General features: G+C 45.5%; 1 protein-coding gene across 4 annotated transcripts; it reads right to left on the bottom strand.

Moving 5' to 3' along the window:
- Positions 1-166: 166 nt before the first annotated feature.
- Positions 167-8,280, bottom strand: LOC128094708 (NADH-cytochrome b5 reductase 2). Of its 4 annotated transcripts, XM_052713198.1 has the most exons (10): positions 8,093-8,280; positions 7,902-7,975; positions 7,406-7,544; positions 7,088-7,160; positions 4,883-4,989; positions 4,065-4,194; positions 3,514-3,597; positions 2,615-2,700; positions 1,391-1,490; positions 167-580 (listed from the first exon to the last, which is right to left on the bottom strand). In XM_052713198.1, exons 1-10 carry the CDS (start codon positions 8,186-8,188, stop codon positions 408-410), a joined length of 1,062 nt encoding a protein of 353 aa, XP_052569158.1. In that variant the 5' UTR covers positions 8,189-8,280; the 3' UTR covers positions 167-407. The 4 variants fall into 4 exon arrangements, with proteins under 4 accessions (XP_052569158.1, XP_052569159.1, XP_052569161.1 ...); XM_052713199.1 differs by lacking the exon at positions 7,902-7,975 and having other exon boundaries at positions 7,406-7,549; XM_052713201.1 differs by lacking the exon at positions 7,902-7,975 and having other exon boundaries at positions 8,093-8,185.
- Positions 8,281-14,946: the final 6,666 nt, after the last annotated feature.

Here is a 14,946-nt window from a genome sequence, read left to right as displayed (position 1 = left end):
CCTTTGCCCTCTTGTGAGTCATACCTTCAAAGTGGAGAAATGTAAAGAAGGTTCATGAATAGTTAGTAGAAGTGATGGAACCCCATTTGGATCCTGCTAGAATTCTACCCAGGCAAGTTCTGGCTGCCCATTGTATTCCCTACATATTCACACATTGTGAGCTAAATGCAGAGCAGTTCAGTTTATTACACTAAGCCATGGAGAAAGGCATCATCCCCAGCCTCCAAGCCTCGAAGCTCAAAAACTACCTTGTCTTCCATCCTTTGAATTCTTACGTCCACACCCAGAACAGCACCATGCCCAAGGGTACATGGAGAGGCACTTAGACAATACTGTAGTTGAATAACGTGAAGGCAAACTCACTCTGAAACAGAGGAGAGGGACCCGCCATGGAGCATGGGGGGATACTAATAGGTAAAAATCATGTCCTTGGTATAGCCAAGCTGCTCCAGGCTGGGGTGAACTGCCTCCTGGATCATAGGTGGGGGACCGCACACTAGGATGAGTGTGGCCTCCCCAGGGGGAGGGAGGTGCTTCTTGATCATGTCAGCAGTAACAAATCCAGAGCTGTACTTCCATCCTGAAATGAAGCAAAGCAGGGAAGATGCACGGTTCTGTGTTTGCCCCTGATGCTGGCGACCAGGGTGACCTACAGAAGCTGAGAAGTCCGCACTGCTGGTTCCCACAGATAGGACATTCCAGCCATCTGCAGCATTCCCTCCAGATTCCAGGCTCAAGCCTTGGACTCAGACTCAGGATGATGTCTCTTTGCTCTAAGTCCTGAGTTGAGTGGGGCTGTTAGGTAGGGGTGGGTAAGGAGGTCATATTGGTATGGTGGGGTGTTTGTTGAGTTGGGCAGCACCGTCTGCTGGCAGCTTGAAATATGCCAAGACAGATATAGATCAAGGAAGCAGGTGATGTGCCCTGCATGATACAAGGTGTGTGGTTGTTCCTGGGTGCTAGCTGAGGGCTGCAGCAGCTGGCTGAGGCTCAGCATATGAAGACTGCTGTCCAGAAGAGTTTGATGGTGAATGGCAGAGTAGCCATGAGCAGTACAAGAGGGTAAGGGGCCAGTGGTCATATTAGGTGAAATGGGCTGACTGTGGAGGGCAGGTGTTCAAGTAGCCTGGTGGCTCAGGGTCTACACTCAGTACAACGTGGGGAGTGTAGAATTAGCACCTACCCTTGACTCCCCTTTACAACCTGCTGCACACAATCTCCTCCCATCAGATTCTTGCATGCTCTATACAGACCAAAAGCTCTAAGGCTTAATCTCTTTTGGAGTAAAAACCTTAAAGGCAAAACAAGCCAACAAAACCTAGAGACTAGTCTGTAGGTGTGTCAAACGGTGGAACTGGCTCAGAATAAGAGAGAGTAGCATGGGGCATACCAACAGGAGGCCTGTCCAGGGTATACCACACGTTGAACTGGTTAGGGTGAGTTGTAGCGATTTCTTCTAGCTCCTTTCTCAACAAGATATCCTCTTCTGTCTAGAAAAGAAGCAACATTACAGTGGTCCATCCAGGAACAGCCAGTATGCCCACCTAGATTGAACACGTGGGTCTGTACATTCACACCTTCATTGCCACTGTCCTAGCTTGAGAGCTTGCCAGACTCCAGGGCAGACAAGGTCCTGTTCCTCCTGCACACTACACCCTCTCTCTGGGTGAGAATATATATATATATATATATAAAGAGCTGGTGGGGCTGAAGGGTAAGGTAGAGGTACCAACAGCATATCTGCCCTCTAGCTGGAAGGACGGGCTGCATAGACCCTGTGCATGCAAAAGTCTCCACTCATTTTCTTGCATCCAGGGATCAGGTCTAGCAGACCCAACAGACACAGGCTTAGTGCAGGTTGGCCTTCCCTAAGGAGCCAGGGGAGGGTGGTGCTGGTGATGTATAGAAGAAGAAGGTGGTCTGTGTTTACATGTGAGAAAAGGGGGACAAGTCTCCAAGAGAATGCCTAGGCCTGGGTCATCAAACCCTCCATGTCTCTTCTCCCAGGAATGCTACTTCTGGCATGGTTTCATAAAGTAAAAGTTATCAGGTCAGGCCCAGTTACTCATAATTATTGTTTATGACAAAATCTGGAAAGAACCTGAATGAAATTTTGGAAAAATTTCACTTTGATTCTGATGTGACTATTTAAAGTTAGTGAGAGGAAGATGCATATGTGATACTACTAAGTGTAAAAGTATATGTAATATATATATGGATATATCATATATAAATAATATATAAATACATAGTATATATTGCAGAAAAGACAAAAGATAAAAGTATTCATATTCTTCTGAATTCCTCAGAATTTCCAGCAGGAACATCCATTATTTAATATTCAGAAAAACAGAAAGGGAATTGAGAAAGCTCAGTGCAGGGAGTGGGTCTGTAGGGAAGATGCCAGAGTTTAGCAGAAACAAACAAAACAGGCCTGGCCTCAGCTTCTTCAGCCACCAGCAGACTTTCAGAACCCACTAAGCCTCCCACAGCCCAAGGCGCCCAAGCAGCATGTTTCCAGGCAATGGGAGGGGAATGAATTCATATAGAGCCCCAACTCAGGGAACATTCCATGCTACTGTAGCAAGCTCTGGGCTGACTCTGCAGAACTGACCTGGTTGGCAAAGAGAAGGGACATCCTGGTCCCATCACTGGTGTTCTTTGTGATGTGGCGAATAAGCTGCAGCATGGGAGTAATGCCTGGAAAACAATGGGCAGGCCAGCTTTCTACCATCTCCAATGCCTCCATTTCTGGCCTTCAGCAGATTAACGATATCATTTAACCCTGATTCTACCATTTCCCCTTCTGTTCCCCAAAACCCAAAGTAAGGAAGAACCTTCATTTTGATGTTCCTTTTTAATGCAGCAGAAGGTCAAAAGCCCCCTTTCCTTTTTGAGACAGGCTTTCACATATCTCAGGCTGGCCTCAACTTACTGTGTAGCCAAGTATGCCCTTGAACTTCTGATTATCTCAAGTTCTGGGATTACAGGCATGTGCTACCAATGCTTGTTTTTATGTGATGCTGGGGAACCCAGGGCCTTGTGTGTGCTAGGCAAATATTCTACCAACTGAGCCATATCCTCAGCCCTTTTTCTTTTTCTATTGCAAGAGGGAAAGAACATTCTGTGAGTTAGTTCTTGTCCTTGCTTGCATAGTAGAATTAATGGCCAGTAAATGTGATAGTATTACAACTGCCTGTGATGGTGCCTAACACCCTGTGGGTTATTAATCCCTGAGGGTTCATTCTCAAGGGATTTGGAGAGTCAGACTGGAACTGGATCTTCCACTATTTAGGAACCATCCAGCAAAGCTTGCCCTGCTTGGCTTCTTAAGAAAGGTTCCCATGGCTCCTAGGGAGCCACTATGACGGTTGCAGAGGAACAGGGTCAGAGTCAGTATCTGTTGCCACATTGCCACTACCGCAGCTGGGGAGCAATTGCTTGTACCACCTCTCATAAGGTCAAATGACTCCCAAATTAGTGTGGTCTTAGAGGAACCCAGAAACCTCTTACCTGTTCCCCCAGCAATCATCCCCAGGTGATGAAACAGTCTGTTTTCAGGCTCATTCATTTCGTCTACTTTGACTATAAGGGAACCTAGAAACATAGAGGATGTTTATGACTTCTGTAGCCTTTGGCTGGCTGCCTACAAAAGACTTCTGACTCTTAGGAGGCAAGATCAGCTAAGGTTGTAGCATTCCAAGCCAGAGAATCAGACATAGTAGCTTCACTGGCCACCAGTGTACAGAGTGGAAACCGAGGCTAGGCATCCATTGGATAGCTGGGTCTTTTCTTAGGCAAACTTGGAAAGTAGGCACCTTTCATGTATCTGTGCCAGAGACAGTAATGAGGACATTCTGGATGAAGCAAAAAGCTTGTGAAATAAATATGAGCAGTGACAGAAGTCATTATAAATGCATTCACGTGAATGAATGTGTGAAGACTTGAAGTACAAGCCCATGTGCTCCAGGGCTGAGGAAGACCATGGTAAGATCACTGCAGGAATCACCCAGCTTTGAGAGGAATTGCCCAACTGTGAGATCCCACTGAACAGCACCTGGTACCTGGCTCATGGTAGAACAGGCGCCCTGTGGGCCCTCGAAAAAGGATGGTGTCCCCAATTTTCATGTTCTCTAAGTACTGAGTCATCTTTCCCCCTTCAGGATACCTGGGGTGCACGTTTTTGAAGTATATCTGAAAAGCAAGCACAGGTCTTTACGCTCCCAGGCCTTTGACTATGGTTGCACACAGCTGGAAAGTACATTTGCCTTCAGAAGTCATGCAAGTGAACACTGCCACACTCACTGTGAACAGTTGTTTTAGTTTCATTTCTGTCCCCACAATAAAATACCCTAATAAAACAACTCACGGGAGAAGGGGTTTATTTTACCTTACAATTCAAGGTTAAAGTCCATCATTGCAGGGAAGTCAAGGCAGGAACTTAAAGCAGCTCACCACATCACATCCAAAAAATGTATGCATGCATGCCTAGTCATGCTCAGTTCATTCTCTATACTTACACAGTTCAGGGTCCTCTGCCTAGGGAATGGTGTCACCCACAGTGGGCTGGGTCTTTCTACATCAATTAATATAATCAACACAATCCACCATAGACACTTCCACAGACCAACCTGGTATAGACAGTTACCCATTAAGACTCTTCTCAGGTGATTCTAGATTGTGTCAAGTTGGCTATTAAACTAATTACAGCAATCCTTTGAGACACTACAGGGTTAATTGTAGCATTGCTGATAAATTAGACTATTGGAAAGTGCTGTCCAGGCCATAAGTCCTCTCAGAGAAAAAGTATTACTTTCCATTCTACCACACTAAGGATACCTGGGAGCTCCAGATTGCTGGATAAGAGGTGGACATTATTTACCTTTATAATGAAGTCCACAAAGCCTTGATCATCATCACTAGAAACAGGAGTGTAAGCCCTGATTACCAATTGACCATTCATTTGGGCCAAGAAATGGACATAGTTACCTACAAAAAAAAAAATCAAATGTTGATAATCAAATAGAACCCAGAAATCCCCCAAATTCACTTTGGTAACATCTGCCTAGCTATGATCACACTATAACTCTTGGAGTAAGACTTAATTAAAGGTGGAAATGGATACTAAAAATATCAGAAAGGAGCCAGGTGTGGTAGCTCATGCCTGTAATCCTAGCACTTGGGCATCAGAGACAAGATTGACTTGAGTTCAAAAGTAACCTGGGCTATAAGTTGCAGTCCAATCTATGCTAAGAGCAAGAACTTGTCTCACAAAAGAAATCAGAGAAGTTTTTTTCCCATTTAAAGAAAACTAGTCTTCACAAAGTTTTTTTCTTCCTAACCTGAAGTCTGGGAGGGAGTCACCAGTATCCCATCTCTGTCTCAGCATAGAACAAGGCTTAGCCTATTGGGTTCTGCAGGGTCCCAAGACCTAGACAGTTCTGTTTCAAATAAAGCAACAATGTTCCATCCTGGCCATTGGTTCTGCTGAGAAGCAACAGGAACATTTACACTGTGTGTTTGCCTGTCCAGAGTAGAATTCTATAGGCCTGGAGGGCTGAAGACTTAGGATTTGAGATTGTAGCCCAATGTCAGCTAATGAGCCAGAGTGAAGTCCAGACTTCAAAGACCAAAGCAATTAGTACTGAGGGGAGGAGCTGCATCAAGGGATGCTAAAATCTAGAGGCAAAAGAAGGCTCCAGGCTTCTACTTCAGGTGGAGTAGAAATTAAGTATGCCTGGAAAATTAGAAATACAGCTAGAAGTGGAAACTGAGAGAAACAGATGAAGAGGAGGCAGAAAGGAAGGAGGGGGAGTGGGGTGCTTAAGGACAGAGTGGCTAGTTCAAGATGTTAAGCAGTGTTCATCTGGGTCTTGGAGGAGTTCCTAGAAGCTGAGGTGCAAACTTAATAGCCATAGCCTGATTGGCCACCAGGGACGCTTGACAACACAGGCCCAAAGCAGCACTTCCTTCCAAAAGCTCACCTGAAACTGAGAACCTAGAAGTGAGTTACTGCATCCCTATGCAGAATGGAGCTGTGTTCCTGACCCAGAGCCCTACCTATAACTATCTTCACTTCAGCTGAACTGTGAAGCATTCACCGTTTTTCTGGCATACTCTTAGAGGCCACTACATTGCCTTGTCCCACTGACCACACTGCTTCCACTGGGGCTGAAGGGAGAGTAGTTTAGAGAAGTCTCTACAAATTCTATTTCTCAAGTGGCTTTTGGTTTCATACTGTCCCCCAACAGGATGGTGACAGGCTAAAGTAGAGGAATAGAAAGCCCAGTGACATAGCACTCTCATGTACAGAGGAGTGAAGGCCAGCAGGCTTCCTTGTGTTATAATTTCATCACCTGTCAGAGTTGCAGTCACAGCTTTCTTTGAAAAGTAGGCCATCAATCAGACTGTCCACTAGGAAGCAGGCAACAAGGCTTCTCTGCCCCACACCTGTCCCTTAGGTTTTCCACCTCAGGAGAGTGGACTCATTGTCTAGAGTAGTTACTGATAAAATGAGAAATGGGACAACTCAGAATCTGAGGAGGACAGATAGGGCTAGTTCCTTAAGTGGGTCTCAGGACCCCCGCAGATAATCCATCCATCCAGGGGCATCTGCATCACTAGTCACTTGCCACAGATTTTGGGCTTTGACTATAAGGGAATATCTGCTCTTCTTACCCATGCATAACACTATGTAGTTTCTGAACTTTCACATCCATCAATCATTTTGCTCTCACTATACCTGAAGTAGACTGACAGGCCTGGGAAACACTTTTCTAGATGGAAGATCAGTGAGGTTGATTGAGGCACTGGCCTTAAATTGCATGGGCAGGAGCCTTTAATGAGATCTTAGACCTCTGGCTCTAGGCTTACTTCTTTTCAGTTCTCCTCAAGATACTACTTTTATGACAGTCAAATGGAACAATGAAGACACTGTCCTTAAGTCCTTCTGCCTATCTCCCTCCATTCATGTGATCCAGGGTTATATCAGTGTATCCTCCATATCCCATGAGAATGAGAATCCATTTCTAATAGGAACTGAGCATCCCAAAGACCCACACCTGGATTGCTACCAAGCACTGCTCACCTACAGGGAGCCCTAAGACATGGTCCGGTGAGAGCAGTCCAAAGCGGAACCTTCGGGTGTTGTGGTTGATTTGCTAGTTTAAAAAAAAAAAAGAAGAAGAAGGTTCTGTTGGCTCTCTAGGAGTTTTACTGTGTGACCCAGATCTTAGAAAGTTGATCCATTTGGCTCTGAGGTGACTGCTCACCCCACCTTCCCAGCTAGCATTCCCCCCCACCCCCCAACCCCCCCACCCCCCCACCCCCAACTCCCCCACCCCCCCACCCCCTCCACCCCCGTCCTCTTTCACCTAACCAGGGGAAGGTTTAGGTGACCCACTACCTCCTTCTCAATCAAGGGCAGAGTGTACTCGGCTTCAGGGTCCTGTAAAGTGATGCGACCTTTCTTCTTTAAGTTTATTTGCTTCAGGATCATGAGAATCATAGTGATGCCGACGACACCAATGGCCAACAGCAGGGACCTGTCCTAGCAGACACAATGTGAGTACAGACCTCAGATCTCACCCTTCCTGGGCTAGGCAACTCCAAGCATGGCTGATCTTATATCTCAAAGGACTAGCAGAGGGAAAGGTATTAACACAGAAGGTTGCCTGTGGGGACCAGAGGATGAGAGGTTAGCTGTAGGTCCAACAGGCCTCCTGGACAAGGCCTGACACCTGACCAGAGTGCTAGTCTCTTCAGGCCCTTCTTGCCCACCTGGCTACAGCCAACCATGGGGAGGAGTGATGACATTAGTTATAACAGGCCCATCTGAGAGATAGCTGTGCTGTCCTTGCCAGGTGGTTGTGGCTAACAACAAGGCTGGATACAGGGCTTACCTCTCCTGAGACTTCCCACTCACTTCAGATCCAGCTGTAGTGGAGTCCTGAGTGCCTTTGGGACTCAGCAGCACCTTCCAGGGCAGGCAAAGGAGGCCAATACCCATCTGCCAGAGGTGTGGCCAACCTCCCCACAACAGCCCTCAACTCCGCCCAGTTCCCTAACAAGGCCAGTTTGTTCACATCCGGACCTGTTCCAGAAAGGTCCGCTGTTGCCTAGTCCTCCGGCCGAAAGGCCAAGGGTTCCCACCAGCTGGGAAACCGCCTGTGAGTCCTGCAGAAGCCATCGCCTGCCGCTGCCCCCAACCTTGGATTCCTTCCTGCCCGGCGCCTTTCCGGCGGAACCCACTAGGAGCGAGATGCCCAACTAAATCCTCCATCTGACATATTCAGGCTTCTGTGTCGCGTGACTCTGGCACCGGTCCAGCCCTGAGCCTCCTCCGCGGCTGGCCCTGTGGGGATGGAGCGCATACTGGCCTCCAGATTTCCTATTCATGATAGGGCTCCCTCTGTATCTTTAAGTGTCACTGCGTATCCCAGTGGCCTTGGGAAAATTCAGCCTCCCCAGCTTGTTAACACCATGGCAAGATGGAGAAAGGGGTTGCTGTAAACTTGTTTATGGTGCCAACTGAAGAAATGAGAGCTGCAGCCTAGAGGAAGAGCACTAGCATGACTACATGTCTAATTTAACATGTCTCCTGAGCTGCTACCCTGAGCCTCCCAGAACCAAGTGTTTGCAGGGTGGGGCTGGCTGGCTGCAGCATGGCATGCCCTCACTAGTTGGAAACAGATAAGTCTCTATAGGAGACAGGATGAGAAGTACAGCTTATGAAGATTCTTCACAATGCACTTCAGAACCTTGGTTTCCTTTTCCATTCTTGCCAATGGCAAAAGTAAACTCTCATTTCCATCTGAGAGAGCCAGAGAGGTCAAGAAGCAGGTCCTTATCAGCTAGGGCCACAGTAATGGAGGACCACAGACTGTCTAGGCAAAAGGATCTGAGAATCCCAAATCAAGGAATGGACCAGCTGTGGTCTTTTGGAGGCCTGTTGGGGAACAGAGAACTTTTGCCCTTCTCCTGAGCTTTTCTCTTTAATTCATCTCCCCTCTCTGTGCATGTTCCTGTGTTCAAGTTTCCCCTTGTAATAAAGACCTCAGGCATAGTGGATTATCTTCATTACTTCAGTTATCTCCAATGAGGACATGTTTGCTGGTATTGGGAGTTAGGGTGTAAGGTAGGAATGTGAGAAATCAGCTCACATCACGACATCACCCTCCACCCCAAAGCACCATGCTGCAGTAGGCACGCATAATGACATCTTCCATGATATCTTCCTGGGCCCTCAGGTCATTGCCAGATAATTTGATTTTTTTGACAGCTTACGTGTTTAAAATATAAAGTCAGGGCTGGTGGTATCTGCCTGAAACCCCAGCTATTTAGGAGGTTGAGGCAGGAGGATCAAATGTTTAAGACCTGTCTGGCTACAGAGTGAGTTTAAGGCAACTTAGTAAGACTCTGTCTCAAAACTTAAAAACAAACAAACAAGCAAAAAACCCAACCAAACTACAACAACAAAAAGAAAGGGCTGAAGATACAGGACACCATTAGCTTAGCATGTGTGAGGCCCTGAGTTCAGTCTCTAGTATGGAGGGGAAAAAATGTCCAGAGTGTACAACGATATCTCATGAAGGGATTTGCTTTGCATCATATGCTCGGATGAGGGATGTCTTGCCTATTTTGATCTTCAGTGTCCTTACCTTTTTACGAAGTTATGACAGCGTAGGACTCTTGCTCAATTTTCCATTGAGTTACCTGCATCACACCCACTTTTAAGAGGTTTATATGTGTATCAGACAGAATTCCTTTGTCACATGAGTTATAAAGGTTTTCTCCCAACACGTTTCTTGTCCTGTCTCCAACTAGCAAGGGCATGACATACTGTAGCCAGCCCCACCCTGCAAACACTTGGTTCTGGGAGGCTCAGGGTAGAAGCTCAAGAGACATGTTAAATTAGACATGTAGTCATGCTAGTGCTCTTCCTCTAGGCTGTAGCTCCCATTTCTTCTGTTGGCACCATAAATGAGTTTACAGCAACCCTTTTCTCCATCTTGCCATGGTGTTAACAAGCTGGGGAGGCTGAATTTTCCCCAAGGCTAGATTTTTACAAGAAGAAGCAACTCTTGGCTGAATATTTGATTCCACATGAGGTAGCAGAAGCATCTTAAACATTTTTCAGAGTTTATCAAGTTTTTTATAATTGTTAATGCTGAGACTCAACTTTTCATAAATACACAGGACAAAAGACAAAAGTAGATTTAGGGCCTGTTAGAAATTGTTTGAAATTCTGTCCCAATCGTAAGCCAAAATTCATAATTTATATTATGAAACTCAAGTTGGTAACTCAAACAGCAATTTTATTTTATTTTATTTTTGGTTTTTCAAGACAGGGTTTCTCTGTGTAGGCTTGGTTGTCCTGGAACTCACTCTGTAGACCAAGCTGGCCTCAAACTCACAGAGATCTGCCTGCCTCTGCTTCCCAAATGCTGGGATTAAAGGCATGTGCCACCACCACCCTCAAACAGCAATTTTAAAAAGCAAACCCTGCAACACAATCCAGCCCCAAAGAGATACTTATCTGATACTATGTGAATGATGGTGGAAAAATAATAATTCTTTGGTTTTTTTTTTTATAATTGAACATTATATTTCTACAACAGCATGAAAGGTTGTTGAGTGGGGGATAGTAATAATACTTTGACTTTCTTTCTTGTGTCTCAGACTGTGATGAAGAATCCTGGGGCAGGGAGATTTGCCTAGACTGTCTGTAGAGCCTGAGATAATGGGTCCATATATGAGGTTCAGAGAAGACAGTGGAAGGTCAGGGCAATGAGAAGAGAGCAGCAGTGTGGAGTGATGAACTGTGGAGATGGAGGAAGAGGCCAAGATGTCTAGGTAGTCACTAGAAAATGAAATTCAAGGTAATGAAAATTTCTCTTATAACCTTTGGTAGAAGAATGAACCCCGTTGGCTCCTTCACTTTATCCTGAGAAACTGTTATACTTCTAGCTTCCAGAACTGTAAGAGAATAAATTTATGTTGTTTTAAGCCACGAAGTTTATAATAATTAGTTACGACAGCAATACATTAAATGAACTATTTTTTAATCTCTATCGACTTCTTAATCTCTATGGACTTCTTTGTTTGCAATCTTTAAAATATTTAACAAGTGTTTTTCCTATATCTTGGCTCAGAAGTTTCTTTCCGCTTTTCCTAATACCCCAGTTGTTTTCATGGCCAACCTCTTTTCTCAAAAGCTGCCTCCTGCCTGGTCACAACTCCAGCTCATTGTCTCTGCCAGGCCACATGAGCAGCTTTCCTCTTTTCTCTGGCGTGGGCCCATCCTTTGTGTATTCTGCTAAAATGTCACTCATGACAAAGAATTGCAGCAGCCACATTTATTTGACTGGAGTAAGCTTTATGAGACACACGGAGAGCCTAGACTACTCTAGGCTCTGATACTGACCAAGGCAGGGTTGGATTTTCCCCTTGTTTCTTCTTTAAGGATTTGGGACTAAAGTATATTGGTGCTGCCTGGCCAGAATTCCCCACTGAGCACTGCAGGTGGGGCTAGAACTGTGGCTGTACTTGAGTTTTTGAAATGTCTTCAACCTGTTATATTCATAACAGAAATATAGCGTGAATCCTAATTGGTCTTAATTATAAAAACCCAGAGCCAGATACCATGGTAAATGCTGAAAGATCAGAGAGACAAGGGAGCAAGCCACGGCTACCTCTTACCTCGCCAACTCCTCAGCCTTAAAGGGGTGAGCTCCTGTCTCCTCCTGCCTTATATTCCTCTCTCTGCCCAGCCGTATCACTTCCTGTCTCTACCTCCTTAGTGCTAGGATTAAAGGCCTGTGCCTCCCAAGTACTGGGATCAAAGGCATGAGATCACAAGTGCTGGGATTAAAGGTGTGTGCCACCACTGCCTGGCTTCTATGGTTAACTAGTGGCTAGCTCTGCACTCTGATCTCTAGGCAAGCTTTATTTGTTAGAGCACAAATAAAATAGTACCACACAGAAACGTGACTGTGGTAGGCTGGGGATGTAGCTCAGTTGGTAGAGTGATGGCCTAGTATACATGAAACCCTGGGTTCGATCCCTAGTACTACATAAACCAGGTATGGTGATGTATAGCTGTGGTGCCAGTGAGTGGAGGCAGGAGAAGCTGAAGTTCAAAGTCACCTTAGGTTATGTAACAACTTTGAGGCCAGTCTGGGCTACAGGAGACCCTATTGCAAAACAAAATGAAGGTGGCGATGGAAAAGTTTGCACATTTCTGTGGGACCAACCCTAGCGATCTGCAGAGAGGCAAAGGGGATTGAGACTCCTGACTGATGAGAGTTTGTGTGAAACTGAGATTACGGAGAGTGAAAAGAACAGCTTGTAGAATCCTATTCCTGTTGTCCTTCCCACTCCCAGGGATCTCCTTCCTTAACAGCTATGTCTGCTGAGCTATGCCGATGGTGCTAGTCAAGCTCTCCACCAATATTTACAGCAGTTACTTCAACTCTTCCCAAACAGCATCTGTTGTGACAGAGGCTGAGCTCCAGCCTCCAGAAGGTAGTGACTGTGAGTTCACAGCTTGGAGCAAAGGGAGTCGATGGGAAAGCAAATGCTGTTCCCAGGGGAACCTGCCACCTGCACAGGGTTGTGCCATCTGGGGATGAAAGCTTCAGACTGTCAGTCAGAGAAAGGGGTGGGGTGGGCTGAGGAGGAGGAAGGGGGATGATATATGAAGAGAAATGAGGGGATACATCCCCAACTCCCACTTCAATACAGCTGGAATTGGTGTAGAAAACAACATTTTTCCTCTTCTCCCTATAATGTAGGTTATTTTACTCTGTTGTGGGGCATTTACCCACCAACTCCACAGTTCCCCAGAGTTTTCTTGAGTGCGAGCAGCAGGAAATATTAGATAGAAGGATTTAGATTGCAGAGATAAATAGATAGAAAATAAAAGATAGCCTCGAGAGGGCCTGGAACCTTTTCCAAGGGGCCCTGACTGTCTCTGCCCCAGGGTATTTATAGAGACGCCAAGGGGTGGAGCAAAAGACCTCCTCCCCCTGCATAGCCAAGTGCAGACCATTTTAGACACCTGCACTCAGGTCCGTGGCCCTAATCATCCTCTATGCGGACCTGCTGGGTAAAGCCATGAGGAACCTGAAAATGGGCTCCCACACTCTGTGAAATAAAGAGACACACAACAGGTAACAAAAAGCTTACAGAAATGCAGAAACTATCAACAAAGTCTGAGTCTCATGGAAAGGGCCAGACAATTGTCACTTATATGTGACTCAAAGGAAGAGGGTCTTGGGGCTATTTGAGGTGATGAGGTGACAATACAAGCTATGGGATAGTCAGGGATGAAGTTTGGGGCTGGAGAGATGGTTCAATGGTTAAGAGCACTGGTTGCACTTCCATAGGAACCAGGTTGGATTCCTAGCGTCCATCTAAAACTCCAGTCCCAAGGGATCTGATGCTATCTTTTGGCATCTTTGGGCACCAGGCATGCATGTGGTGCACAGACATACATGCAGGCAAAACACTTATACCCATACACATACAATAAAAATTAAAACAGTTAAAACTTTTTCTTTTTTAAAAAGGAGAGTGAAGAAGTGTGTGTTTAACTGTCCTGGCAAGAGGGAAGACATTCTGGAGAGAGACACCTGCGCTTTGGTCTCAGACTACGGATACAGTTGACCTCAAGGAAATGGAATTTCTCCAGGAGTGCCATGCTGGGGAAGGAAAAGCTAGAAAGGAAGCTTGTCTCTTAAAGAGACTTCACACAGTTGTGACAATTTGCAGGATGGGCATGGAGCTAGGAGACAGTAACAGGTCAATGATGGGACTATATTTTGACCATGACTAATTGGTTACACATTCCATGTACCCTCAATTTAAACCTAAACCTCATGTTAGGGCCCTGAAAATGGACTTGGGTGGTCACTGGATCTCCTTACTTGTTCTTCCCAGTGTGGCTGCCCTAAATCACTTTTCTCTGCTTTTCACTATCAGGTGTCTTTTTTGTTAGCATGTTGAGGCTCACTATCCAAGTCTAGCCTGTTGGGTTTGTTAGGCCTCTATCCTAAAAACTCCCATAACTCAAGGTTCCAGTGGTTGTCTTATAAGGCAGTTACCCACATAGCAACTCTCATAGGAAAACCTGTGGTGATCTCTACTGGGCAGGTGTTAGGACTCCCATCTGTTCTTCCTGTGAAAAGGTCTTTCCAAGATAGACAAGTACGTGCATCTCAGAGGACACATCTTTGCCTTCATCCTCCACTTGCTTTACTAACGTAGATATAAATTGCTTTCATAAAAAGCACATTTTCAGAGCTATTTCCATCTGTAGTTTCATATGCCAAGGAAATATGTATAGAGCAGGATATTTTACTTCCTCGCACTTGAGATGTTCACAGCTCTAGCCTAGTGTTTATTTCATCTCTTAAAAGCATAGAGGCGGGAGCTTTTCAGAAAAGAGTTTTGTTGTAAGGACAATATCTGTCTCAGAAGTGAGCTTAAAGGCAAGAGCAAGTGAAGACACAGCAAATTGGACTATAGACAATTCTAAGAGGAATTTGCAAGTCTTTACGTCCATAGAGTTGCAGACTTCACAGTGAAGCCTCACTAAGAAACTGTAACCTTCCTGCTACTGCCTGAGTTTAAAAGATGATTTTCAGAGAGATTCTGTGCTATCTCTCAGATCAAATACCAAAGCTAGAACGCATGCCCAAGTTTCTGAATCAGGCTTGTGTCTTCCTATACTACAGCATCCCTATACCATAGCACCCTTGTACAACAGCATCCCTCTATTACAGTATCCCTATACTACAGAATCCCCCTACAATAGCATCTTTACATTGTGACATCCCTATACTACAGCATCCCTCTACCACAGCATCTCTATATCACAATATCCCTACACCACAACATGCCTACATCATGGCATCCTTACATCACAGCATCCCTCTACCATAG

This window comes from Peromyscus californicus, unplaced genomic scaffold, assembly GCF_007827085.1.
Source record: "Peromyscus californicus insignis strain IS unplaced genomic scaffold, ASM782708v3 Scaffold_4__1_contigs__length_199733344, whole genome shotgun sequence".
Lineage (NCBI taxonomy): Eukaryota > Metazoa > Chordata > Mammalia > Rodentia > Cricetidae > Peromyscus > Peromyscus californicus.
This window is presented reverse-complemented; position numbering and strand designations above follow the sequence as displayed.